The sequence below is a fragment of the Pleurodeles waltl genome, chromosome 3_1 (genome assembly GCF_031143425.1).
Source record: "Pleurodeles waltl isolate 20211129_DDA chromosome 3_1, aPleWal1.hap1.20221129, whole genome shotgun sequence".
NCBI lineage: Eukaryota > Metazoa > Chordata > Amphibia > Caudata > Salamandridae > Pleurodeles > Pleurodeles waltl.
In genome coordinates, this window is record NC_090440.1 from 1,654,877,065 (window position 1) to 1,654,902,462 (window position 25,398).

General features: G+C 41.8%; 1 protein-coding gene across 4 annotated transcripts in view; it reads right to left on the reverse strand.

Moving 5' to 3' along the window:
* Positions 1-25,398, reverse strand: part of GPR155 (G protein-coupled receptor 155) — a 363,043-nt gene that overhangs the window by 36,664 nt on the left and 300,981 nt on the right. For all 4 annotated transcript variants that reach the window (XM_069225375.1, XM_069225377.1, XM_069225374.1 and 1 more), the window contains exon 12: positions 15,375-15,508. In XM_069225375.1, the coding sequence (XP_069081476.1) occupies positions 15,375-15,508 (134 nt within the window). The remainder of the gene's footprint in view (positions 1-15,374; positions 15,509-25,398) is intronic.

Below are 25,398 nucleotides of genomic sequence, written 5' to 3' on the forward strand. Positions count from 1 at the left end.
TTGGGTGATGCTAGGGCAGTTCCAGAGCATATGGAGGAGCTCTGCGTCTTCTGCTTTGCATCGGGCATGTCGGTGACAACGCCGGGAATAAGATGTGTAGCCTATGTGGTGTAAAATATGCTCTATGTAATACGGTGTATTGTATGAATTTAAATCGGGTATTACGGGATACTTCTTTTGGATATGTCAGTATGGAGGACCACTCCTTGTCCGAGAGTTCCCTACCTACATCCTCCCCCCATTTGGGTCTCAGGGGTGTGAGGGGCTTCTGTAAATGTGCTGTAAGGTCCTTATAAAGCCATCTAATCGTCTCCCATGTCCCATGATGTGCATTGCGTAAATGAAATCATGCGTTGGGGGTTCAATTCCATCCGGCGCCCAGTGATCCCTAATGTAGCGCATTATGTTTGCATATAACAGAAATAATGAGGTGGGCAAATTGTGCTCATGAGTCAAGTCTGTATGTGTGGGATTGCTGACAGGATGATGCTGAAAATACAAGAGAATGCACAGTAGCAAGGGGTCTACTTTAGATATATATATTATTGCAAGTCAGTGGCCCATCATTATATGGTCCCGTGATTAAAACCACAGTCAAGATGTTTAGGCTAATACCAAGAATTTCAATTCAATTTCAGAATCCGTTTCACAGTTGATGAACATTTTCAAAGACACATATCAATCAATATGCTACTCATTTGCACATGCAATACCACCACATCTGTAACACTGCACGTCAAGATAACCACTTTGAATGCCACTTTACTGTCCTATCATGGGGTAGAATAACAAGCAAGTTACTCAATTACATGACTCTCCAACCTATCTGGTGCCCACCTCTTTGCCCTATAGATCAATTTTCCATGGAATCTCGTTTCATACTCATGCTGTGAAACAAAAGTTGTATGACCCCTCTCCTGTCTTGTGTCTAGCCCCTACAGGCTATTTGTCTTAGTGAAACTTTAATGAGTCATGGTAAGCCCTCTGGATCCCCATCAGACATTTGTCCACTGCATTTATTAAAAGACATCAACTGTGCTGTTGATCTGTATGCTGCAGATCTTATCAATGAATCAATGAAAACAATAATAGTTCTGGGGCACTTTAAGATAGCCATAGTCTGACCACTACTTTACAAACTTGGGTTCAAATCTTCGTATCCTGTAAATGTCAGGCACATTACGATGCTTCTTTATCTAGGCCCCTATTACCACGGTAAGAGGTCTCCTTTTATCTTCAACAATTTCCATGTAGCTTAGGCTGGCTTCCACTCTGGACATCTTTTCATAACCAATGGTGACATATGTAACTTGTAATGATTTTACTGACTTTATGTACCACCTTTGGTACCATAGACGATCTCATTTTGGTCCACTGGTGATCAGATATAGGTGTGAATGGACAGGCACTACATTAGTTTCAGTCTTTCTTTGCTGATAACTCACATATAATACAAGTTGGACCTTCCACTCAGTGAAAATAGATGAAGCGGGAAGTGCCAAAGAGCTTGTTTTTATACCTTGTCCTTTTTAACCTCTGGGACCACCAGCAATCATGATACAAGACTTTCAGACTAATACATAAATATGTACACAGATGATACCCATGTGGTAGCTAAGCTTAATTCCAACCAGACAGCAGTAATATTCATCTAATGAGATGTCCAGGTGGTCAGGAATTTAGGAATAATGATGGATAAAATTAAGATACTGCCTCAGTGACTATAAGTTGCTTCTTTAAAATTGCACAGTCTGAAACAATTTTTTTCTTTTCCTGGTGGCTTTTTCTCAGAAGATTGTTGTGGCCACTGCTTTATTTAATCTCGGTTCAAATTCTGCAATTCAACCTACTTAGGCGTCTCTAAGGAAAATATCTGTAAACTACAACTGGTGTAAAATACCACTGTGAATTTTCGCAATTTCAACATGCTCTGACTGTACACCTAACAGGTGTCAATGACAATCCACAGTTCAGCTCGATGGAGGGGTAAGTCACTGAAAGCCTTGCCACCTACAGGAAGCTTTCACAAATCTACAAGACCTTAGTTATGCTCACACACCAGTGACATTACAGGCTCTTGGATTAAAATTAGAGTTCGATATTGGTCCAATTAACAACTGTGACTGCAGAGAACTCCGATTTCTGCAAGGGAGGTCATAAATTAGGCATGTGATAAACTCATTCAATTTAAATACTTACATTGCCAGCATTATAGCAAGGAGAGGATATGGCATTTAGGAAAGAAATCGTGCCATATGGAAAATGAAACCTTGCCCACCTGTCTCAGATACTTGGGAGGTCATAGGAATATTTTATACTCTGTTTGGGATTTTCTGTGTTTGAAGATATACTAGAACAGAGTGCTAGGACTGCTGTAGGGTTCTAGGTCTCCGTTTTAGATTTTAGCTTTAACTTGACATCTTTTTCAGATGGTGGCTTTTTACATATTTTCCACAAACATGAGAATGTGTTGCATATCAATTTATTTTTGGTAGGTATTGTCACCCTGTAGGCTGCATATTTAGCCTAGAGCCGTACAATCAGAACACAATGTCTTTGATTTCTCTTTCTGTGCTCGTTAGGAGGAAAGCTCTTTATGCTAGACAAACCAAAGTAGCTGTTCTGCACCACTGTCACAGCTAGATAAGAAAAGTGTATTATTATATAAACAGCATCCAAGCTACACTTGTCAAGAGGAACACTTCAGGCTTGGAGTATCATGGAACCACTGTGACTGCCATCTAGGATGTTCAACAAAGTCATCAGGCATCAGATCTGTTTTACTGACCATATGTCTACAGTAACTAATTTGATGCCTGATGGCTTTGTTGAACATCCTAGCTTACCTAGACACCAAAAGACATATGAAAATGTTTGTGAAGTTGGGATTTTTGTTCGGTACAAGGGACATTGCATAGACATGGATGATAGTGGATGCCTCCCCCCTTGGACCGAATACTCCCAAAAAGTTTAAGTAAAATCTGAACCAATTCCCCCTCCCTGTGGTTTTACACGAGAATGTCCTAGAAAGAACAAAGACTATCTTTGAATGAATGTGTGTAGTTACCAATAAATAAACATGAGTGTGCTTTTAACTGTTCAACAAGGCCGGCAACTCATACCTTTTCTCATTATGGGTGACTTTCTGTTTTACTGAAAAGTGATAACTGCCTTTGTCCTACAGTCAAGGAATTTCCTCCAACAATTATTTTAGCCACTTTTTGATATGTGGTGACTATGCAGTAGTTTTAATTTATTTTTCGACACAAGCCAGGATTTACTTATGCCCTAATAAGTGTCATAATCACTGCACCCCTTCCACCTCACATGGCAAGCCGCTATTCTTAATACAGCAACAGCTTATAAAACACAATTGTGGATCTTTGCTATTTAAGAACAGTTGCAACTGCAGCCATGTGTTCAACAATTCTTAAAGCCTGAAACCCTTGCATCTTCTGAGAAGGCAACAGTTCTTTTGCTCCATGACGGTTTTCCAACTTTTCCATCTGATCAATTAAGATCTTATCCTACCCATCTAGATTTGGAAAAACACTTCTAATTTCATTAAAACCTTCATCTAGTTCAAGAGCTGTGAGTTACTGCAGGATTTCCCCCTGCCCTACCACTCCAATCAGCTCAGGTATTTCTTTATCTATCTTTTTAAGTCCTGTGTTGGTCCTCACTGTTGGTGTTTCAATTTTCTGAAGCATTTCTAGAGTCGCATGAATTAGAGGCATACCCCAGAGCTGCCAGTATATGGTTCTGCCTCTACTTTCCTACTTGTTTTGAAGATTCAAACTCTAATTTCCTCTTCGTTTTAAAGATTTGTTCTCTGGCTGAGAATTATCGCACTTGTGGACACCCATTAAGGAAAGTTTTTCATTCATCAAATTTGGGAGTAAGTGGTGGTGCCAGGGTTTATCACTGCTTCCTTGCCTTACTAAGATATAGTGTTCACCCGTGATGTAACAGTTCTGCTTTTACACGTGCTTATTCTTTCCATCACTGCCACCTGTTTAAACTTAACAGTTGTGCCATGCCCAGGTGTAATGCCTGCTACCATCAACAGTACTGAGCAAGCCTGGAGCTCCTTCCTATTATGGCCTATTGTGGCCTAAATATGAAGGTGCCAATAGTCACCAGGGGGAGACAATGCCTCCCAAAGCCTTCTCACTTGTGTATTACGCTTGGTGGGATCTACTTCTATGAGCATGGCACTGACATGGAGAACAGACCTTGCACAAGGAGCTGTGGCAAATCCCTTGCACTTCCCTGTCGAATGCCTTAAACATCGAGTCTAAGGATCTATAGATCTATTGTACAGGACATCTGAGCAGAGATCTTATTACATACGTCCCTAACTAGGAATTGTTGTACTGGGTCCTACTACAGGATCCATGGGAACCTCCTAATTCGAAAAGCTGCAGAAGGAGAGTCCTAATGAAAGGGTATTACCAAACAATGTTGCACAAAATGTGCTTTTAATATTTGAACATGTTCTTTAGAGTTTTCTTAGCGTGAACCCCCAAACAGTCCTTTCACATAGTAACTGAACCCTACCATCTTGTGACCAACATGATAGGTAACGTTTACACTTAAATGCACTATGCTGCTGCAAACTTTCATGAGATGTCTTTGGAGTCCAGAGTGGTAGGTAATATATAATTGAAAAAATTTAACTTTTACTAGAACATCATTAATCTTTTTCTTCAGATATGACTGCTGGAATCACCCTGTAAATGTGTCTTAGAAGACTATCCTCCTTGGAAATTGTTAAAGGCTGCTGTTTGCTACGAACTGCATCGCAATGAACATCTTCAACCGTCCTTTGGAGAAAATAACTGTGCTTCCAAGTGCTTTATTTTGTTCTAAGGAGGTTTCAGAGGAATAATATGCACACATACTATGTTTTCAAACTTACTTTGTTTTAATGATTGTTTATCCTAGTGAATTAATTTGATGTTCTTTTGTTTCCAAACCAAATGCGGCCCTCGATCACCACCTTAAGCGTGGTTGAGGTCCTCAAAACAATATGTGGAACCCCCCTGGTGCAGCCAATGTTTGAAAATATCAACCATCAACACTGTCCAATTCAGTAGCTAATGGAGGAGTTCAAGAATATACAGCTTTCTTTATTATTGGTACTATTACACTAGCTTGTCTGTATGATCTATGAGGAAGCTGAATTAGCGCTATCTTTGTTAATTCTGTTACTCTTTAAAAGTTACTTCATTTCATGGAAACTTCTGGCTGAGAATGCAATTATAAATGTTCTCAAAAATTGTCATGTTCCTTGTTTGCTTTGCTTAGCCTTCTTTGTGAACAACTTTCAAAATATTGCCTGTTGAACAGACTTAAAACACTGTTAGAGATCGACCAGGAGGCAAATGCCAAAACGCATTACACATCTCCAGACTTTTAAAAATGCAGAAAGCCCAACCCCAAGAGTGGTATTATTTAGGTATCCGAAGTCCTATTGTGACAGGAATCACTTATCACGTTCCGGTGCATAGGTCAGCATGACCAATGAGAAACAAAATGATGTTTAAATGTAGTAATGTTACTGCTACAAGGAAAACAGACTGGCCTCCGAAAAGACTGTGGCAAGTCTGTATATAATTTATTACATAAGTACTTCATATGAACTTTTGCCATTTCACAAGTCTATTAGTATAACTGAAAGCATCACTTTACTCTACAGACCTATCTTCAGCTTGCGATCCTAAAATTCAACAGGGTGATGCTAAGTACGGTAGACACACATCCTATGTGAGGCGGCTAAGTTTATGGAAAATTAGATCCAATCTTAAAACAAAAGAGGCATTAGTAAATGAGGAGATAACATTACATTATGTTATAAACCATGTCTGAAGCAATATTTATTGATAAATTGCTGTGTTGGAGTTTAAAGCTCCGATCCATCCTACACAGACCTTTAAACCCAAGCAGAGGGGGCCTCAGATGAATAGCAAAGGAGAATCAGTAAGCCTTAGTAGAAACAGAAAATCTCATATAAACAAGAATTCAAATAGCATTTCAAATTCCTGTGAGAAGGCAACTTCTATTTAATGTTCAAATCAAGTAATAAGCGAAACATTTAAAAAGGACAGAACATCACATCTTTGTGTGTAGAATTATCAAGGGGCTACAAAAGACCCAACTGAGATTTAGAGGGACAGACGATCATTAGGAACCAATGTAGTGGTAGGAAAAACTTAAAGGCCAAAGAGATACAGAGCTCTGGTAGAAGGTGAGATTAAAGAGATGGGCTATTCAACGGTCAAGCCTGTAGGGTTGAACATTTGTGGAACAAATCACTAGTCAGGTAGTGCATCTACCAGAGGCAGCTGTAATCATATTCCAATAAATACCCACAAAATAAAAAGTCTAATCTTGCAAGGGTTAGCTGGCCCTAAGAGTGGATGCATGAGAAAGAATAAACAAAACAAAGTAAAGGAGTACCTTTAAAAATCTGTAACTGTGCTCAGTGTGTTTAGAGACACTAATGGAGACAATAAAATACCAGATCTTAAAAAGCAGATATAATTTAATCTAATCATATTTTCTGATTGACATAAAATTTAATAGTCATGAAATCTGATTCCCTCTATCCCCTACTGTCGGTCTGTTGAGCTGAGGGACAACTTCATTAAGGATGAACCAAGGGAAAATGGAATGTTTATTATGTGTCTACTAATCGTTCTCTAAGGACTGACCAACAGGTTACAGAAGCCAGGGAAGGTGCTCATATGCACCCATATTTAGCCCGCCCAGGGCACTTTAATCTATGCAGCTTATCATGATTAATATTTCTTGTGAAAGGCAAAGGGGTGGACAATTAATTATTGTGTCTGCTGGTTAACTTCTGAGTCTCTACCCCGCATTACTTCTCTGCAAAGTCTTTGACTGCTTGTTCTCACTACTCTGAGAGTCAAGTGCAGAAAGATGCCATAAACAAGCATAGGCAAGGAACCTCAACCACCATAGTAGCCCAGTAGTCTTTGCTTGTCCCGTCGCCCACAAACTGTGTCTGATATACCCTCAGTTGGGATGGAGATGGCCTGGCACCTAGGATGAGCAATATCGCTATATGGAAATGACATTTTATTGTACCGGGCTGATCCACACAATTTACAAACTAGATTAAAACATATATATCAGGCCTATGAAAAATCTCTGGATTCTGTACAAAGTGGATGAAATCTCTATTTCTCTTAAATGGGTGGCCATTATTTTGCCTCAGAGAATACAAAAGAAGCAGTTAAATATCTTGGCTGGTGGACAGAAGCAGACCTCATGATGTCTAAGAGGGAAAATAAAGAGCCTCTACTGCATATCCTGAATGTAAAGTTAACCCAGTGGAGAAAACTCCCTGAACACTTCTGAGGATATATTAAAACTGTTGCCCTCCAAAAATGTTTGTTTAATGCACATAACTCACCATATACCACTCCGGACAAGTAGTAAACAATCATAACACAGTCAGTTCATAGAATCTGGCATGAGCTTGAATAAGTCATCCTTTTGCATTGTATTTCATATAATACATTGCACCACTGTTAATACATGGTTTTCCAAGCTATCTGTTGGTTTACAAAACTAAAAAACTTTAATAAGATATGGTATAAAAAAGAAAATGCTGGAGGTAACCCCCTACTGTCTAAACTTTACTTGACAGACTGGCATCTGAGTTGCTTAGCCTCCCTCTATTACGGGTCTCACTCACTTTATGTATTCGTACACTTAATCCCAGTAACAACTGTTCCATCTCAAAGACACTGAGTGAGAGAACCAAAAAGATAGAATGCAGGTTACAATGAAGATTCCATTGTTAAAAGTGATCAGGATCATGAAAGTAGAAAAATGAAAAATTGTAAACTTTCTGTAATTGTGAAGGAATTTGAATTTGGGGAGGCTTAACATTAAGTTAGCATTCCCAGATGGATTCATGGGAACAGTGCAAGTGCATCAAACAGAATGTAGTATGAATTAAGAGTGACCTCTGTTGAATCTAGGAAACCTCCAACTTTCCTACTAATATTACAATTTGATTTTTTTCATATTCTTTATGAGTTAAATAACATATTTCATAATTTGTGTGTATTTGTTTAATGAATGCTAATTTTTGTATTTTATGTACTGTTTGCCTGTCCAATCATAAAAAAAAGCTGATGGTGAGGCCCATGACTTCCAGTAATGACTCAGTGAGTGTTCTCAGATTCTAGTAATGAGTAATTGGGGATCCCACAGAGGTCACAAGGTTGACAACCACTGGTCTAGGGAGTGTGGATCCTTATTGCCTTTATAAGCCATCCGTGATAAGCACAGATTGAGCAAAGTGTAGTGGTCAACTTTCTGAAGGTGAACATCCTTCAGAAGGGCAAGGCAAGTCACAGTGGCCACCAATGGCTCCACAATTCCCAGTGCATCAAATTCAGGTTCCCACTGAATCTGTGTTTCGGTGTCTGAAAACTTTGATTGGGACAAACCTGAAAACTGGAGATGCCAATGTCCTCTCTTCACTGAGGACACTCAGCTGTCTTTAATGTTCCCAGGTTTTACATTCAAAACTGGCACTCAAAATTCTCTAGCTGGTCAAAACTGGAAGTCACAGCTGTGCAGTTATCAGATACCTTCTGTGTGAGGCCCTGCTCGGGCTTTGTTTCTTGCAGTAAAAAGCTTTGAGCGGAGAGTTTGCCAAGATAAGTCAAACCTGTTTTAGGTAGCCTTGGTTCATTGTCTGATTCCGGACAGGTAAAAAAGAGAAGTATCACAACATCTTCCTCTATAATCCCAAGGATTCAAAACTTTCAGGTGCTCTTTTTGGAAGTCCAAGTCACAGTTCAAAGGAGATGCATTTCACCTTCATATGCACCCTGGAGTACTGAATGGAATTCACCAGCAATGTACTTCATTAGTCCACCTTCCTTTTTAATCAACACCACTTTGTTCACACGGGCACCTCTAGCCCCTAAAAGATCCTCTTCAACTTCAAACCCAAGCTCATAAAAGCTAAATCTTTGGGGGACGCTAAATTCACAAAACAGCAACAATCTCTGCAACATGCTTGATGAAAGATGTAAGTGAGACTTTATATGTGGTGATCTGTGCTCAATGACTCACCAAAAGGTGCCCAATGTAGTTTCAGGAGAGCCAAGTATACTATTTAAAAAAACAAAGGCGATCCAGATGTATGCCATATTTGAAAGATATCCGCTACATAATCAAGTTCAAAGTCCACTATTTGTACATTGTTTTCTTGTGGCTATTCTGACAATAAATATGGCATATATCCATTCCTCCGGGAACAACACTAAACGCCCCAGGGAAGGTCTGTATGGTTAACTGTAAGAATAGTCCCAATACTTCACGAATATGTGATGTGTCCAGTGTGAGATGCAAACCCAACATACATTAGGGAAAAAGAGACAAACTGGTATTGTTGTATCCAACCTGTCTTACATGGCCAACAAAGGAGGTTACCAAACTAATATTTAAGGACCCCCAAGACAAATACCTCAAGCACACTGTGGTAGAAGTCAGAGTCAACCTAAATCACACATTCATGGATGTTAATTGTGGGTCGCAACTGCAACATCCAGGGTAACCAGCTGTGGCCCCTGACTCTCAGCCCATGATGAAATGTGTGCAATTATATTGTTCTACTATTTTCATTTGCATTTCCTCACGGGCTTTCAAGAAAAAAAATCACCCGCACATCTTCCCATCAAGGGATTGAAGGGAGCCAGGATACAGATTGTATGAGAGGTGCAACAAGGAGAAATGATTTCCAATTCCAGCTTCCCTTATTTACCAGGAGGTGTGATTCTGGGCAAGTTGTGATGTCTTCCTCTCTGTCCATGACCTAGGGCCTGATTTAGAGTTTGGCAGTGTTACCACCAAGCCGCGTCAGCAGCAGACTTCAGAAGACCATCAAGTCGAGAGTGCTCCACCCGCTGTATTTAGATGTTACAGCTCTACAAGCAGAGGACTGGTGACAGGCTACTGATGGAGGGAGACGACGGTGGGACCCAATGGACTTTGTACAATGGCAGGGGCTATGGACACACACATTGTACCTTAGCCATATATGTCTCCCTGCGCTACACAACTCACCACATACATGCCTTTATCCATTACAATTCCAACACAACCCGTACATGCCGAAAACACACAGACATACATCCATGACACAACACACACACACACCATTGACGCTGCACCCACACAAGACACAACCACAACAACCACACAACTACATACTCATTTACAGAAACACACACACACAAGCACAACTACACACATCACAACAATGTCTGCTGCACAACAACAACACTCACCAGAATGTGTCACACAGCAACACAACAACATCGGTCTCACTTGCAAGAGACACACATACACACACACACCACATCACGCACTCCAGCTCTCTCAACCAGCCAATCCACCCACCCCCACACACACACACACACACACACACACATATACAGACTTACATACACAGAAGAGAGCACAAACCTACCAGTACAGGTCCCATTGCAATGCGCACACATGGACACCTTTGTCAAATGTGAATGTACTCTCATTGTGGTGCCAGAATTCATTTGGTAATGAATGATGACACCACAATGACATGTTTGTATGTGTGTGATATGCGTGTTGTGCCAGTGTGTCCCCAGCCATGTGTGACACAATTGTTTCCCCGACATATGCATGTCACAGTAATTAAAATAAATCACTGTGACGTGGATATGCCTGCAGTGGTCCTGAGCTCCTGTGTTGTGCACACCCAATGTACTCTGGCAATGTTGCATCCCTACATTCTAGTCTCTCACCACAGTATTAGCCACTATTCACAAATAGGACATTTAGATATCATGCATGCCTATGTCCTATAGTATGTGGCTTGCATAGTGAATCAAGGGTTTAAAATATGGTTTTCCTCTACAGCTGAAGTGTTGCCATACTTTCATCACATGCATCTTAGTAGTTTGTAGATTTTTCTGCATTCGCTCTTTTTACTGAGGCATATTTGTATCTTAAATGTTCAAACTTTTATTAATTTTTTGACGTCTGTAATTTTTTAATGGAGAGCCTCAGAGGTCACATCTCATTGTTTCTTATTTGATGCAGTATATGAGGAAGTACATCTAATTTTTCAGTGACCATAATGCATTCTTCCAAGTCCCTACCCCACAAAGAGACCATTCATTATTTGCCAATATTCGGGTCTTACTTGGCAGAATCAATATATAGTGCCTCTCTCCCTGTATTTGGTCTCCAGTGCTTGTTGGGATATGTGTGTTCCTGTCTGTCTACAGTGCATGGACTCTCGGACTTCCTCACTCTGTATTTTGGCCTGCCTTGCTGCAAGCCATTGCCATTCTGTGAGCTTGGACCATCTGAGCACTAATCACTTATAAATATTCGAAGTGCACAAAACCCTACCAGCACTTGCATAGGTCTTTAGGCACCTCCAAAAGCCTACTAGTTCCTCAAATATCCAAAAATGCATGCCATTCAGAAGCCACACTATTCGGAAAAGTAGACTAGAACAGAAAACATTTATGTTTTATGGTCATTAGAAAGTGGTTTGTTTTCCTTGACTATTTCCTTCTCAATCTAATTTTATGAGTGTGTTCTCTGCTGGCCTTGTTGGGACTGGCACCTCGCACTGCAGCAGCACATGAAACCCCATGTGCTTTACATGTTTAAAATACATTCTTTGCACTTCTTTCAGTGTTTGTTCTGTTACTTCAAACTACATTCTTCTTTAGGAAGCTTTTTGTTTGTTGGAACGGTTTGGGAGTCTGTCTGTGTGAAATAGCAAGGAAATGGGAATACGAGGGGAAATTGAAGGTGAGAGATTGGATGGGCAGGGAGAAATAATGAGAGACCTGTGACACTGAACAAATGAAAGGGAAGAAACAGCAGCACTGGGAATTCAAAAGTGGGGAGTTTTAGATCACTGGGAACTGGTCAAAGGGTATGCAAGAGGGAGGTGTGGGTATGGTTGTGGTTTGCACTAGATCACTTGGCTGGAATGCGGTGACAATCACTTTGAGGTCACAGCATTCCAGGCAGTGTCAAGATTCTGGGAGAGATTTGAATGTTGGTCAGTTATGATGGGTTTGCTGCCTGAGGAGGCTGGATAAGCATGCTACGAACCTACTAAAGGTTTATGAAGAACATTTGAAGTGAAAAGCGTATTCTTAAAACTGGCAATGAGAGAAACCTGTTGCCAACCTCCTAGATGAATCGGAACCCACGCGACCCATATTAAGCGTCTTCTGAAGTGATATTATGGACACCAAGGTGAGAGGAGAGCCACCAAGAGAGAGTGGAACCTCTGTGTATGTTTTTGCTGACCCGTGGTGTGGGCGGAACTTTGGCGCATTTGGAGACCAGCAGAAGGCATTGAACCGAGCCGAGGTGTGAGCAGAACCTTGGTGTGCGTGTGACTGGTTGAAGCCACTGTGTCGGGAGAGAGGTGTGCTCTTGTTGCTGTTTGTGAGCAATATGATGATGTTGTGAGCACGTGATGTTCTTTCTAGTGTGATTGGATAAAGCTGGGGAACGTGAAAACTGGAGAGCAAGCGGTTTCGTTGCAACAACGTTTCTTCTTACGTACTAAGGAAAACTTGATCGTAAATGCCTATGCCCATTTTTGATGAATCCTTCTTAAGCGGGTCACTCGGAAACAAGCAGTGATCCGCACACCATTAATATTTAATTATTTACTGACACGGGGATCACCCAGCAACAAGCGGTGATCCACACATCATTGACATGAATCGGTGATCTGCACACCGTTGATATCAATTATCTGCTGACAATAAGTGAAGTAGAATTTCATTTTTTTTTCTACTTATTTGCTGGTCTTCATTTCAGTGATCAGTATACTGTGGTCCTTTTTGACCACCAGAGAAGTAAGTTATTAGCCCAAAGTACTTCTAGTGTTACTAACAAAGCAAATATTCAGACATTATGGCAGGTGCTAATATGTCTGAACATTCTCATTTAATTTCAGATAAAGGCGATCCTATTTTGCAATGAAAAAAAATGGAAGCAGATATTAGATTCATTCTTACTTGTGATTGGGGAAGAAATAATTTCGTCAGTTCTCAAACAAGCTGTATTATTACATAATTTAGGAATAGAAGGGAGAAATGTGTATGAGAGTTTGGAGAAAATCATCATTGGTCATGGGGAGGGTGATACAGAATGTTTTTGACATGTCTGTAATGATGTTACAGTACAATTTTGTGCACAGATTAATAAGGTACTGGAAAGGCACAATTTTTTCACGATAGTGCATGGGAAACATGAGAAAATAGGCATGTATTTTGCAGCCTTGAAAACGTTAGCTCGTACATGCGAATTTGAACAACTGACTGATTCTCTTGTCAGAGACCACATTGTCAGGTGCACAGACAATGTAAAAGTACAAAAAATGTATTAGCAAAAAATTCCACTTTGAAAGAGACGATAGCTATAGTTGAAGGTATGATACAAAGTTAGCATTAGTGAGGGGAAAGTATTAAGGGGAAACGGGTGATACCTCATGATGCTTTAAGACAGAAGTTAATTAACTTGGCTCATGAATGACATTTACATATACATTTGACTAAGGCTTGTTTGCATGAATGGAACTGGTGGCCAAAAATGGATCAAGAGGTTGAAGTGGTGGTAAATGATTTTTGGCATTGTGCGAATAATGACAAAATAAAGAACCCTCACAGTTCTTCTGTCACCTGTGAGGTTCCAGTGAAGCCATCGACTAAGTTAGCTCTAGATATAGCAGGGCCATTTGATCTTCTAACTAATGATGAACGATATGTTATGTTGCTGGTAGACTATACCTCTGAGTGGGTAGTCAAGAAGTGTGTGGCTACGGTAAACACTAAAATAGTAATCATATTTTTAAACAAAGAATTTTCTAGGGAGGGTGTTCTGAAAACTCTTATAACTGATTATGGGGTACAGTTTGTATCCAAGGAAATGAACAATTTTCTTAAGGGATTGTCAATAATTCATTTCAAGACATCCCTCTATTCACCTCAAGCCAATGATTTTGCAGAAAGTACGAATAAAATAATATAAAATTGTGCACAGCATGCTCTTTTGAATAAGACATCTCTAAAAGAAAATGGGGTGGAAGATTCAAATGATGATGAAGAGGTTTCGTTAAGAAAAAAGAGATATAAACCTACTTGGCACAAGGACTATGTAATGGGGAAAGTTTCAAACTACAGACATAATTAGGTCATGAAAGGAATAATTTTATTAAATGAGATAACCTTCTACTGTTATACATAAGTGAATGTATGTATATAATATGTTTAATTTTCTTTTTGTACACATATTATTTCCATGATGTAATTTGTTTCATTAGAACCTCATTATTTTAATATTGATTTTTAACTGTTGTTTTCTGATATGATATTATAAGGGAGGGAGATGTGTTGTGGTTTGCACTTGATCACTTGGCTGGAATGTGGCAACAATCACTTTGAGGTTGAGTGTCTAGCTTCTGGGGGAGATTTAAATGTTCGTCAGTTACGATCGGTTCATTGCCTGAGGAGGTTGGATAAACAGGCTACAAACCTAATTAGGGTTTATTAAGAACCTTTGAATTGAAAAGTGTATTCTTAACAGTAAGGTCTGAAAAAGGAGAGTGGGAGAAAGGAAAGTAAGGTTAAAGTGGAGAAAATGTGGCAGGTGAAGATGAGAAAATGGAGTAGAGTTGGAGGTTTATGAAAGGTGAAATTACTGGGAATGACTCGAGGGGGGAAGAGAGAAAAGAGACATGGGCTAAGGAATTCAACACAGAGGAAGGTGAAAGGAGACACAGGCAGAGAAAATGGAGAGGACTGCGACAAGACAAACTGTAGTAGAGGGATGATGAAAGGACAGAGAGGGGCTCAAGGTGAAGGTTAGATGTGAGCAAAGGGTACCAGGCAAAAGGTAAGACTGATGAAATGAAGAATAGGAAGTGAACATTTGGAAAGCTGTGAAATTGTTACAGAGGGGTAAGTGAAGGGGTCAGGTTGATGCGAGAGGCGGTAATATTGTGAGTTAGGACAGGGCATAAAGGCTTCTTAAAAGGGATAGTATAATAGTGAGGAATGGGAATTATTAAAAGTGGAGCAGAGGATCTATGGAATTTTAAGACTCCGCGTCCGCTGTCATTTTGCTGATTTGGTGTCCATGCAAACATTTCTTCTAAAACATGTTTCTGAACAATGCAAAATATCAGTGGGGAAATAGTATAAAGGGGATTAATACATACACATTAATTTTTAGTAAGCCTGTTAATTCTAGTTCTTTAAATAGCAAAAGCCTTAGTGTACTGGATATCTTCTAATACTTACGGCAAAAAGTCCTACGACGAGGAGTAAGCAGAGAAGTACATGCCTTGCTAGCTGTGGCTCTCCAGTTTGCAAACGGTGCTCCTCTTCTGATAGAATGCACCTCTGAGACACACACCGGCTCACACAATGATTTTCTGAAGAGAAAAAATTGAGAAATTATTATGGCCCTGACACCACAATACATTTATTTATTTACTCCACAAAGCATGCCTATGAATGCAAAATATTTAAAGCAGTGATGAGTGTTGTTACTTGTCAACTGCGGTGGGTAAACATGTTGGTGAATGGTTAAGTTCATTCAGGGGAACAGATACTGCTGCACCACTTTATATAAGGAGACACTTGAATGTCCCAAACTTGCCAATAAATTGGATGTGGTATGGTGGTATAACTCAATGACTATTGTTCTTGATCCACAAACTGACTCGTGTATTGTTGAAAAGTAAGAAATGCAACATGTAATTTAACATCTGTTGTAGCTTGTTATTTTATTTGTTGGAATACATTTAATGTGGAATGATTCAGTATTTCAAATCTCCTTGACACCTAAACTGGATTACCACACTGCAATATCAGTTTCGATTTACAGTGGTTAATAAGATGTATTATGCACTTAAGAATAATTTGTTATAAGTGGTTCCTTGTTGTTCCTCTAGTTTTAATACAATAGTGTAGGGGTCTTGTAAATTTTAATAAATATTTGGCCTGCTGATGTGCTGTCCCCAAAGATGTCCACTTAAGTGCAGCTCAGCCCACAAAACAGTTATGCTGTGCATCCACATACCAGGAGCTCATCCTCTGAGCACTGCCAGAATCCAAGCAATGGCTGAGGGAGAAGGTCCGCTGGCAAATGACTGCAAGCATTCTGGGGCACTGCACTGCAGCTTCCACCTGCTGAGGGGGAGTGGTGCCTGAGACCATGTGTTAGAGCCAGGTGCCCCCCTCCTGTGGCCAATTCTGAGGAAATAGCTGTGGAGAGGAAGAGGAGCTGTGTGGCAGATGGTGACTGACACTGGCTATTCTGACTGATCTAGGCAGGTAGCCATTTCCGTCTGCTGATGGCGATCAAGCCTCACTTAAGTACTGAGCCAGATGGCTTTGTGCCTTGAGAGCAGGAAGGGCAATACCTATATCTTGATATTGTAATAAGACGGTACAAGCATCCACTACAGTGTTCTTTGTGCCTTGGTGTCATGTAGTGGAAGAGACCGACAACCTAACTGGGGAAGTGACCAACTGACCTGCCTTGTTCATGGACTCACTACGAACTGAGCCCAACTACAATGGAACTAAAGGCCAGAGGCAAAAGAAGCAGAAAGGTTGCTGTGCGGGCCATGAGGCAGGTGAAAAGATTGAGTCAACCCTTTTCTTTACCAACAACACTAAGAGACAAAGTGAAGAGGATAACACACTGGACAGCAGTGGTACGTGTCAGCTTTTAGAAAAAAATACTGCACAGATGTCTCCCAAAGATCAGGCAATCGGCTCATGAGCTGGAAAGTAACAAAACTTTTATAATAGAAAAGGTAAGGATGCTGTTGGTTTACCCTGAGAAATATGGTTCAGATCTGGTCATGATACAGAAAACTTACCTATCCACTCAAAGGCACTACTAAGTTTCAGCGAAATGGGTGTGCAATAGATGTTTTGCTTTCTACAACATGTTCTTCAGGTAGTACCTATTATACAAGTGAATTACCTTTCATAAAGTTTGTTCTGTCGGATACTCTATCTGACTGCAGACTCCTCACACACAGTGAATACTGCCTGGTACCAGACTAGATCCACAGATTCTTCCCATGCACCAGTAACTAGGGCCAGTAAGTATCACATGCAGTGGCTCATACTGCTTCAGAAGTGACAGGGCAAAGGAAAATTTAAGCATCACTCCTGTGCGCTAACGTTAGTTTCTAAAATCCTTCTCTTAGCAAAGCCTCAGAGGCCGAGTGTGGAATAAACCGTCTGAAACAATGTGCTGATCTTTTAACTTAGGACCTTTGCAGATGAGAAGGACGCCACTCCATGGAAGAGGAAAGTGGGAGGGCAGTAAGGAATCTGATGTTAGATAGGGTATCCACCAGAAAGAGCATTACCAATTGTTAGTAACTTGTTTCTTCTGAGGGTATGCTTTTAACTGCAGATTCCTCACCTTAAAAATAAATATCATAGCAGTATCTCCCAAAGGTGGAATGACTTGGGAGTAGACTCAGACCAAAATGTCTTGCAAAACCGAGGTGGCGACGTGACCATCCCACCAGACTGGACTGTCAAGGCAGCAACGTTTCAGGAGCATATACACTTCCAAGTGAGCAGCCTAGCATATTGCTATAACAAGCACTCCACTCATCAAGGCCCATGTGGCAGCCCTAGCCCTGGTGGGATGAATAGGATTTTCCACTGAGTAAGGGTCCTCTTTTGCACTGATTTGTTTTTCATTGCAAAGAACTGTTCATCCACACAATTGCTCTTTATGCAGAAGATATAAAAACGTGGCACCCTTTTAGGGTCACATGGTGGTCATGTCATCTATGAAGGCACGCACCTGTCTCCTTCTGATGGTTGTTGGGAAGGCTTATATGACCAGGCCAAATGGGATCTGAGGCTCCAATGCGTGTCCCACATGATACCTAGCATTTGGGATGAGTAGGTTGCAGGAGGCCAGGAGCCTAACAAGCTTGATAGTTGTCCTCTCCGAAAGCCAGGACTAATCCCAAAACAATGGGATCATACCCTGAATGTCCCAGACTCTCCATGGCAGAGGAAGGGCACTGAACACTTTTGTGTCCGGAACTGCCTCTATGAATGGAAACCTTTGTGTGGGCTTAGGTGGGAATTTGAGTTGTTGACAATGCTGTGAGTTCAGCCATCATCTGAAGGCATTCTATGAATGACTGCGGCAAGCCCGCCTTTATCAGCCAGTCGTTGAGGGACAGAAAAATATGTACTCCAGACCTCTGAATGGGTGCAGCAACCACCACCATCACTTTCCTGACCTGAGGGGCCGAGATAAGGCCAAAGAGGAGTATGATGAGTGGAAAGCATTCCAGGTCCACCTTGAACCGCAGTTAACACCTGTGATACTGCAGAACATGTGTATGGAAATAAACGTTCTGCACATCCAGGGATGCTATTCTATTTCCTTGGTCTAGCTCTGACAGGATCAGAGCCAGAGTAAACATTTGGAATCTGCCATTCTTTAAAAAGGTGTTCAGCAACCAGAGGTCCAAAATAGGCCTGAAGCCTCCGTCTTTCTTTGTACCGAGGAAGTAACACTAGTAGCATCCTCCTCCCTCCTTTGAATCCAGCACCAATTCAGTGACACTCTTGAACAATGGACTTTCTTCATCAGAATTTCTGAATGCTCTGCCAAAAGTAGCTTTGATGTGGAAGGACAGGGCATAAACCCTTTGAACAATATTTAAGACCCACTTGTCCAACAGGATAGATCTCCAGCTCACATGGAAATGTCATTTTCTACTTCCTACCAACCAGGCATGAGCTAAACTGAATTGGCTTAGTTTCTGCTGCAGCAGAGGAGGGAAAATTGGAAGATTGTTGTCTTTGCTAGACAATGGTTTCTGCCTCTGTTACGTCTGCAGCCTCAAAGGATTGGGATGGTTGCTGCAGTACCAGTTGAGATGACCAAACATGAAAATATATTAAACCTCAATAAGGAAAATGTCACTTACCCAGTGTACATCTGTTTGTGGCATGAGACGCTGCAGATTCACATGCTGTGCATATCCCACCATCTACTGTTGGGCTCGGAGTGTTACAAGTTGTTTTTCTTCGAAGAAGTCTTTTTGAGTCACGAGATCGAGGGACTCCTCCCCTTTCGGCCCCATTGCGCATGGGCGTCGACTCCATCTTAGATTGTTTTCCCCGCAGAGGGTCAGGTAGGAGTTGTGTATATAGTAATAGTGCCCATGCAATGGAGTAAGTATGTATGTACATAATGTGACTTAAAAGTGAGATATTTACAAATGTACAAGTTTTATTTTGATCAACTTATAACGGCTACAGGCTCCCGGGGAGGTGGGAGGGCGCATGTGAATCTGCAGCGTCTCATGCCACAAACAGGTGTACACTGGGTAAGTGACATTTTCCGTTCGATGGCATGTGTAGCTGCAGATACACATGCTGTGCATAGACTAGTAAGCAGTTATCTCCCCAAAAGCAGTGGTTTAGCCTGTAGGAGTTGAAGTTGTTTGAAATAATGTTCTTAATACTGCTTGTCCTACTGTGGCTTGTTGTGTTGTTAACCATCCATGCAGTAATGTTTAGTGAGTGTATGAGGCGTAGACCATGTGGCTGCCTTACAGATTTCTGTCATTGGTATATTTCCTAGAAAGGCCATAGTGGAGTGTGCCTTTGGTGTAATAGGCAGTTCTCTCTTTGCTTTCATATAACAGGTTTGAATACACTTAACTATCCATCTGGCAATGCCTTGTTTGGATATTGGATTCCCTGCTTGAGGTTTTTGGAAAGCTACAAACAATTGTTTTGTTTTGCGAATTTGTTTGGTTCTATCAATGTAATACATTAGTGCTCTTTTTATGTCTAATGTATGTAATGCTCTTTCAGCTACAGAGTCTGGTTCTGGAAAGAACACTGGGAGTTCCACTGTTTGATTTAAGTGGAACGGTGATATGACCTTTGGCAAAAATTTGGGATTTGTGCGTAGAACTACTTTATGTTTGTGTATTTGTATAAAGGGTTCTTGTATGGTAAAGGCTTGTATTTCACTTACTCTTCTGAGAGATGTGATAGCTATTAGAAAGGCTACTTTCCAGGTTAAGTATTGTTTCTCACAAGAGTGCATGGGTTCGAATGGTGGACCCATGAGTCGTGTTAATACAATATTGAGGTTCCACGAAGGAACTGGTGGTGTTCTTGGTGGAATAATCCTTTTTAAACCCTCCATTAATGCTTTTATGACTGGGATTCTGAATAGTGAAGTTGAATGTGTAATTTCCAGGTAGGCCGAAATTGCTGTGAGATGTATTTTAATGGATGAAAAAGCTAACTTAGAATTTTGTAAATGTAGTAAGTAGCTTACAATGTTTTTTGCGGATTCGTGTAATGGTTGGATTTGATTATTATGACAGTAATAAACAAATCTTTTCCATTTATTTGCGTAGCAATGTCTTGTAGTAGGTTTTCTAGCTTGTTTGATGACCTCCATGCATTCTTGTGTAAGGTCTAGATGTCCGAATTTTAAGACTTCAGGAGCCAGATTGCTAGATTGAGCGATGCTGGATTCGGGTGTCTGATCTGTTGTTTGTGTTGAGTTAACAGATCTGGTCTGTTTGGCAGTTTGATATGAGGCTCTACTGACAGGTCTAGTAGTGTTGTGTACCAAGCTTGTCGTGCCCAAGTTGGTGCTATTAGTATTAGTTTGAGTTTGTTTTGACTCAATTTGTTTACGAGATACGGAAGGAGTGGGAGAGGGGGAAAAGCGTAAGTAAATATCCCTGACCAACTCATCCATAACGCATTGCCCTTGGAGTGAGGCTGTGGGTACCTGGATGCGAGTTTGGCATTTAGCGTTTTTTTTTGTTGCGAATAAGTCTATTTGCAGTGTTCCCCAGCTTTGGAAGTAGGTTTGTAGTATCTGGAGATGAATTTCCCATTCGTGGATCTGTTGGTGATCCCGACTGAGATTGTCGGCTAACTGGTTTTCAATTCCTGGTATGTATTGCGCTATTAGGCGAATGTGATTGTGAATCACCCAATGCCAAATCTTTTGTGCTAAGAGACACAACTGTGTTGAGTGTGTCCCTCCCTGTTTGTTTAGGTAATACATTGTAGTCATGTTGTCTGTTTTGACAAGAATGTGTTTGTGGGCTATTAGTGGTTGAAATGCTTTCAACGCTAGAAACACTGCTAGTAGTTCTAACTGATTTATATGAAGTTGTTTCTGCTGAGTGTCCCATTGTCCCTGGATGCTGTGTTGGTTGAGGTGTGCTCCCCACCCTACCATGGAAGCATGTGTTGTGATCACGTATTGAGGCACTGGGTCTTGGAAAGGCCGCCCTTGGTTTAAATTTACAGGATACCACCATTGAAGCGAGGTGTATGTTTGGCGGTCTATCAACACTAGATCTTGTAGTTGACCCTGTGCTTGTGACCATTGTGTTGCTAGGCACTGTTGTAAGGGCCACATGTGTAATCTTGCGTTTGGGACAATGGCTATGCATGAGGACATCATGCCTAATAGTTTTATCACTAATTTTACCTGAAACCTTTGGTTTGGGTGCATGCTTTGTATTACGTTTTGGAATGCTTGTACCCTTTGTGGACTTGGAGTGGCAATCCCTTTTTTGTGTTGATTGTTGCTCCTAAGTATTGTTGTATTTGACACGGCTGTAAGTGTGATTTTTGGTAGTTTAGTGAGAACCCTAGTTTGTGAAGGGTTTCTATGACGTATCTTGTGTGTTGAAGACACCGTTCCTGCGTATTGGCTTTCATTAACCAATCGTCTAGATACGGGAATACATGTATGAGCTGTCTTCTGATATGGGCTGCTACTACTGCAAGCCATTTTGTAAATACCCTTGGTGCTGTTGTTATCCCGAATGGTAACACTTTGAATTGGTAATGTGCTCCTTGGATTACAAACCTTAAGTATTTCCTGTGCAAAGGATGTATGGGTATATGGAAGTACGCATCCTTGAGATCTAATGTTGACATGTAGTCTTGTTGTTTGAGCAAGGAGATTACGTCTTGAAGTGTCACCATGTGAAAGTGATCTGATTTGATGTAAAGATTTAGTGTTCTGAGATCTAAGATGGGTCTTAGAGTTTTGTCCTTTTTGGGTATTAGAAAATACAGGGAATAAAGACCTGTTCCTTTCTGATGATTGGGTACTTGTTCTATTGCGTCTTTTTGCAACAACGCTAGGACTTCTAGTTGTAATAGATCCATGTGCTGTTTGGACATGTTGTGTGTTCTTGGAGGCACATTTGGTGGTAATTTCTAGGAATTCTATGCAATAACCATGTTGGATAATGGCTAGGACCCACGAGTCTGTTGTTATATCTTTCCAGTTTTGGTAAAAATCTGTAAGTCTCCCCCCCACCGGTGTTACGTGTTGGGGATTTGTGACACTGAAGTCACTGTTTATTTTGAGGGGTGTTTGGGCTTTGGAACTTCCCTCTAGTTTTTGGGAACTGTCCACCTTTTTATTGTCCCCGAAAGCCTCCTCTTTGATACTGGCCCTGGTATGTGGGTCTGGTTTGTGAGGTTGAGGGTTCTGCGCTCTGGGCCCGAAACCCCCCTCTAAATTGTGTCTTCCTAAATGTGCCTCTGCTCTGTGGGGAGTAGAGCGTGCCCATGGCCTTGGCCGTATCCGTGTCCTTCTTCAGCTTCTCTATAGCTGTGTCCACCTCCGGCCCAAACAACTGCTGTCCCTTAAAAGGCATATTAAGCACAGCCTGTTGGATTTCGGGCTTAAATCCGGAGATGCGTAGCCATGCGTGTCTCTGAATAGTGACCGCTGTATTCACAGTTCTTGCGGCTGAGTCTGCTGCATCCATTGCCCATCGTATCTGGTTGTTCAAGATACTTTGGCCCTCTTCCACCACTTGTTGTGCACGCTTTTGGAACTCTTTGGGCAGATGTTCTATAAAGTGCTGCATTTCATCCCAATGAGCCCTGTCATATCTTGACAACAAAGCCTGGGAATTGGCAATGCGCCATTGATTGGCTGCTTGTGCTGCAACTCTTTTCCCCGCTGCATCAAACTTTCGACTTTCTTTGTCGGGTGGTGGTGCATCTCCAGAGGTGTGTGGATTAGCCCTTTTCCGTGCTGCGCCTACTACTACTGAGTCAGGTGTCAGTTGTTGCGTGATGTACACAGGGCCTGTAGGGGGAGGCTTGTACTTTTTCTCCACCCTAGGTGTGATGGCCCTGCCTTTGACGGGCTCTTGAAATACTTGTTCAGCGTGTTTCAACATCCCTGGTAACATTGGAAGACTCTGGTACTGACTGTGTGTTGACGACAAAGTATTAAATAAAAAGTCATCCTCAATCGGTTCAGCGTGCAGTGTCACACTGTGAAAAGCAGCTGCCCTGGACACCACTTGCGTGTAAGCAGTACTGTCTTCAGGTGGTGATGGCCTCGCTGGGTAGCAGTCTGGACTATTGTCAGATACTGGTGCATCATATAGATCCCATGCATCTGGGTCATCATGGCTCATTCCTGTGTACGTTGGGGATTGCATCATAGGTGGGGTCGCAATTGGTGATGGTTGCGGTGAGTGGTGCGGTGATGGCTGTGGCGAAACCTGTGGTGGAGTTACTTGTTTTGCCACCTTTGCTTTCGGTTGTTTTTCTGTGTCTTGGAAAGCAAGTTTCCTTTTCATCCTTATAGGAGGGAGAGTTCTTATTTTCCCTGTTTCCTTTTGAATATGGAGCTTTTGCGTATAATCTGGCTCCCCTGCTTCTATCTCTTGTCCAAATCTATGGCCTTGTAGTTGTTCAGAAAGGCCTTGTTCTTCAGAGTAAGAGCTTGTTTTCGGCTCCGAAGCTGGGTGTTTCGGTACTGAAACTTTTTCTACAGTCTTTTTCGGCTCCGAAGCCACTTTTTTAGGTTTCGGTGTGCTGACATCTCGGTGCCGACTTATGTCGGAGCTGGTCTCCCGGTGTCGAGTCTGGTCTGAGCCAGGTTCTCGGTGTCGAGTATGCTGCGTGCCGGGATCTCGACCGGAGTCGGAAGACTTCGACACGTGCGTGCCCTTTTTCGGTGCCGATGGTTGGTCACCAATTGTACGGGTTAAGCCATGGCCTGCCGGCGGTGGCGTCCCCTGGGCCTTCATGATTTTGGCGTGAGTTTTGCCCGGGGCTGGTTTACTCACGGTTTTCGGCACCTGCTCTGTTTCGGGCTCGTCCGAGTCCGAGTCAGCGATGGAGAAAGTCTCCTCTTCCTCTACGTCGCGGTGTCCTGACGGCGCCGATGCCATTTGAAGCCTTCGTGCTCTCCGGTCCCGAAGGGTTTTCTTCTACCGAAATGCCCGACAGGCCTCGCAGGTATCCTCTTTGTGTTCGGGGGACAAACACAAGTTAGAGACCAGATGTTGATCTGTGTAAGGATACTTGTTGTGGCATTCGGCGCAGAAGCGGAATGGGGTCCGTTCCATTAGCCTTGAAGACGCACGCGGGGAATCGAAGCCCCGAAGGGCTACCGGAGCTCTTCGTGATTCGGTGTCGATCTGCGTTAACTAACCCGATACCGAACGTCAACAATACCGTCAAATTTTCCGAGATTTAACTAACTTTCCGAACCGAAACACAGAGCGAAGAGGAACACGTCCGAACCCGATGGCGGAAAGAAAACAATCTAAGATGGAGTCGACGCCCATGCGCAATGGAGCCGAAAGGGGAGGAGTCCCTCGATCTCGTGGCTCGAAAAGACTTCTTCGAAGAAAAACAACATGTAACACTCCGAGCCCAACACTAGATGGCGGGATATGCACAGCATGTGTATCTGCAGCTACACATGCCATCAAACATAAAAATATACATCAATTAAGAGTTACTTGCTGACCTCTGCAGGGCAGCCCTTTTTGGACAGGGTGTTCACTGCTGTAAGTTGCCTTCCCCAGGGATATGGGTCTGAGTTCTAGGATGATGCATAGCGTGGGGACAAGGTAATTAACAGTTATTCATGCACAAAGGAATGTGGGCAATAAGGCTATTAGCACCTGCCCCCAATCTCACCCAACAGAGGGCCGACAAACAGACCATACTGACTCAATCTGGTTCATGTCAGACTTCTTACTCACACTGAACACAGAGTGCAAGCGGACACAGCTACTGCTAGCAATGTAGGCATTCTGATTGTCTGAGCCAGTCCCAGCATTCCATACAGAATACTAATTATTCAGTTATACAGTAATAAGCTACCACGTGCAGAGATCTGTTAAGTAATTTTTGTTTCTCCTGCTTAGTCAAAATAGGGTGTTTATAGGCGTTAAGCTCTATTATGAAACCCTCAGCTGCTCTACAGAAATGTACAGTTTAC